At 30.2% G+C, this 3,908-nt stretch overlaps 2 protein-coding genes across 2 annotated transcripts in view; one reads left to right on the forward strand and one right to left on the reverse strand.

Annotated features, from left to right (window-relative positions):
* The window catches only part of LOC108694322 (cleavage stimulation factor subunit 2), a 3,477-nt gene extending 2,273 nt beyond the window's left edge, over positions 1-1,204 (forward strand). Inside the window, 3 exon segments of the mRNA XM_018203738.1 lie at positions 3-61; positions 270-466; positions 826-1,204. Coding sequence (XP_018059227.1) covers positions 3-61; positions 270-466; positions 826-945 — 376 coding nt within the window. The 3' untranslated portion in view covers positions 946-1,204.
* Positions 1,205-1,384: 180 nt separating this feature from the next.
* LOC108694448 (RING finger protein 17-like) overlaps positions 1,385-3,908 on the reverse strand; it is a 211,676-nt gene continuing 209,152 nt past the window's right edge. Inside the window, exons 19-26 of the mRNA XM_018203958.1 lie at positions 3,407-3,576; positions 3,202-3,321; positions 2,992-3,102; positions 2,318-2,866; positions 2,156-2,243; positions 1,893-2,055; positions 1,671-1,830; positions 1,385-1,600 (exon numbers count right to left, since the gene is read on the reverse strand). Coding sequence (XP_018059447.1) covers positions 1,481-1,600; positions 1,671-1,830; positions 1,893-2,055; positions 2,156-2,243; positions 2,318-2,866; positions 2,992-3,102; positions 3,202-3,321; positions 3,407-3,576 — 1,481 coding nt within the window. The 3' untranslated portion in view covers positions 1,385-1,480. The remainder of the gene's footprint in view (positions 1,601-1,670; positions 1,831-1,892; positions 2,056-2,155; positions 2,244-2,317; positions 2,867-2,991; positions 3,103-3,201; positions 3,322-3,406; positions 3,577-3,908) is intronic.

The following is a 3,908-nucleotide window of genomic DNA, read 5'->3' on the forward strand; positions in this document are numbered from 1 at the left end:
AGAGATTCGAGAGATCTTAGAGATTCCAGGCCCATCGATCCTAGAATCACCAAACCTCCTCGTATGTAGTTTTTCACTTTTTTATATATTCGTTTTATGTATATAGAACTATTGGCTTCGTGTTCGACGAAGACCACTATTCCATAACTATTAACGACAATATTGGTATTGTTAAAAGTTACAGAACAGTAACTACAGGCCTAAATTTATCAAGAATTTCTTTTTGATGAATTTATCGCTAATGGAGTTTTGTTTTTCAAAACTTTCAGCGGCTCCTGTCGCGCCTCCGATTGTTCCGAGACCGGTTGTTGCACCAACTGTGCCAGCATCAAGTACTGTAACTAGCAATACGACCGGTTCGTCTGCCGCTGCGCTTTCGCAGCCTGCGAGTTCTGCAACTTCGAGACTAGTGGCTGGAATGTCTCCAGCGGGAAGTATTCCCAGTGGTGCGTCTGATCAGGAAAAGGTATATTTAAAATATTTTCATTGACAAGACTGTTTATCATGTTTTTATTACATTTTTTATTTGAAATTATTTCCGAAGAATAGACATTTTAAACAAAATGATATCGCACACACACATATATATATATATATATATATATATATATCGTGAGTCACACTTTAGAAAATAACATTAAAAAAAGAAATACAATTATACGCATAAGAAAATATGTAAATTTGAATGGGTATATTAACTCATAGTCAAATTAATCTAGATCATTAAATTCATTATTACTGTCTTTGTAGCTTGGTCAAATATGAAAAAAAAAGGTTTACGTATAGCTATTCTAAATTCTAAATAGGTCATGAATTTTTTTGCAGGCGGCCTTGATAATGCAAGTATTGCAATTGTCAGATGAGCAAATTGCAATGCTTCCACCTGAACAGAGACAAAGTATTCTAGTGCTAAAGGAACAGATTGCAAAAAGTACACAACGTTAATGTAAAATCTCTAATGTTTTCTGCACACAGAACGCGGCAACGTTTGCCATGTGATGGAAATTAGCGATAGCCAATAAAGTTTTCCATTTTTGTAAAAAAGCGGTAAACTTAATTGGTTACCATGCCAATTTCCGCCGCGCGACAAGTGTTGCTGCATCCTGTGTGCAGAAGCCATAAGGATTCTGAATTTAATGCAGTATATATCAAATCAAAGTGTGATGTACGATGGATTTCTACAAAATAAGATTTTACAAGAACAAAAGAGTATATTTCTTTCTTATTTCTAATCTATCTTGTCCTATTTATAGAAAAATAAACTATGAAAAATAAACTATAGAAAAAATAAACTTCACAGTTTAAATTCTTTTTCAATTTAAGGTTCCTGAATAATCATATTAAATCGTTCGATTATCAATATAAATGTAAATGATTGTGGTGACTCAGGAATCTTAAATCATATGAAACGCTATATAAATCATATGAAATAAATGTATGTGAATTAAGTTGAAATCAGTCGAAGAGTTGACGTTGATCCTCAATCTTCCGTGAAATTAAATTGATATAAACCTTCTTTTATTAAATCAGCATAAAATAATTCCGTACACGTTTTGTCCTTGTATATTTCGACTACTATATGATTACCCTCAATAATTTTCTGTGATAATAATAATTATGTATTTTTATGTGAGCTTTAAATAAATGAATTTTATTTTAAACGAATTTACCTTAACTCGGGCCACAACTGCTTCATTGTATATTTCATCTAATTTCGATGCTAATAAATCAATATCGTTAGAAACGAAGTTTAGCCCCCAAAATGTGCATTTGATAGCTATGGCAGGCAATTCCAACCATTCCTCTTTTGGTACACGTAAATCATAGTTTCTAGAACATTTTATTTTTGTGTATCATTATATATAAATAAATCAATAATATTAAAATCTTACTTGGAGAGTATGTCAGTTGTATGTAACTGTATGTATTCATGATTACCAAAATCGACGTAATATAATGAAATTTTTATGTACTGAGTGTTTAGAATTTTTTCACTATTTATAATGATGCATCTATACCACATATTATCAGTAAATTTCGCGATGCATGGAGTATCTAAAAAATATAAAATAAGTATATTTTATTAAACGAATTGTAATCTATATTAATTAAATCATAGTTTTATCTATATTATTAAAAATAATTAAGAAATTACTTTTTGCGAAAGATTCGATTAATGGTTGATGATTAGTCTGCATTTCTGACATTACGCTTTCGTATTGCAAGTAATACTCGTGAAGCTCCTAAATAAATTAATAAATAAATTAAACGCTGTTTATGTCAGATATATAATATTTAATAATTCGCGTATGCTTACATCAGAGAATATATCGTCGTTATTTTCTGCCAGTTGCGCTAATGAAGTGATGGGATCTCTGTTACAACATAATATTAATTCAATGTACTTGGTATCCTGCGGAATGATCAACCGTTTGTATGAGATCATATAGTCTTCGTCTTCTGATGGTTGCGGCGTTGAGGAGATTATATTCATGTCTATCGAAGATATACTTTCGATATCGGAAATCATGCGCTTATTCTCTAATTTATCAAGTAATTCTGTCTTTGTAATTTCAATTACTAAATTACCACTAATTACATTCTCATTTAATGTAATATCTTCAATGTTTGTATTCGAAGATTTCTTGGAGATGTCAGTTATGCATAACTTTTCGTAATCACTTATTGTTTCTTCAATGACAATATCCCTAGTGGTGTTCAAAGTTATCGTCGAATTGAAATCTTCATTCTCGGAATTGTCCGAATCATTCCATGACTTACGTTCGATCTTAATATCCATATCCATGTGATTTGAAATGTATAGCAGAAGATCGCATTTCCACGGTCGCAATAATGTGATGGATATCTATAAGCATGATGATATTGCATACGCATAACATTATTATAAAATTACAATAAAATAATTGGAGACTTCATATTAGAGATTGAGGTTTGTATTCGTAAACTACTATTGACGTAGATGTAACTTACAATTAAATTTGTGGGTTGGCGCTGTAAAATAGACACTTTGCATTCTTGATCAACAAGAAGTGCGTGTATGCGATCTAAATCGATCAACTTCCATTTACCATTTGGGGATGCCTGTACAAACATAAGGAGATTTTGAAGAAAATCATTGCGAATACAGAATTAAGCAAAAAAAAAAAAAAAAATTGGTATTGACAAAGAAAATTCTGTTACCGGTCTTAGTCCGCTGATGACGCATTTTGTGCACTGAATAGGAATATGTCCCAATCTAATATCATCTGTTACATGTTCTATTTTACATTCTTCCACATTGCCATAATCGACAAATTCCACCTTAGATCATACGATCAAAAAAAAGTATGTAAGTAATAAAGTATAATGCGAAAATAATAATTAAAAATAATAGATTATTTTTTACCTTCACTACATTTCCTAAATTGCTAACAATTCTACCTCTATACCACTTTTGATTATGATGATATTGAGCAATACATATTTCTCCTTCCTTCCATTGTTTCTCTTTGTTTGTTTTAATTTTCTTACAATAATTTTGCAATTCGGTCTCTATATAATTCAATAAGTCTGCATCTAACAAAAGTAAAACGATAGAATATAGCAATATATTTTTCGAATAATTAAATCTATTGTTATAACATATAAATGATATTAGCATAGATATAAACATAAATCAATGAGAAATTCCAAGATTAAAAAGAACTCTGTTAAAAAGAAACTCTAATTACTAGGAATGCATTGGATATCCGGAAAATATCCAGTATTATCTGGCACTTTTTTACTATCTGACCGGATAGCCAGATATCATTAATATCTGAGAATATATCCGGAAATTTAATATCATTAAATTATTGATTTTATATTATATAAATGTTCTAGAAATATATATATATATATATATAATT

Source organism: Atta colombica, unplaced genomic scaffold (assembly GCF_001594045.1).
Source record: "Atta colombica isolate Treedump-2 unplaced genomic scaffold, Acol1.0 scaffold12, whole genome shotgun sequence".
Taxonomy (NCBI): domain Eukaryota; kingdom Metazoa; phylum Arthropoda; class Insecta; order Hymenoptera; family Formicidae; genus Atta; species Atta colombica.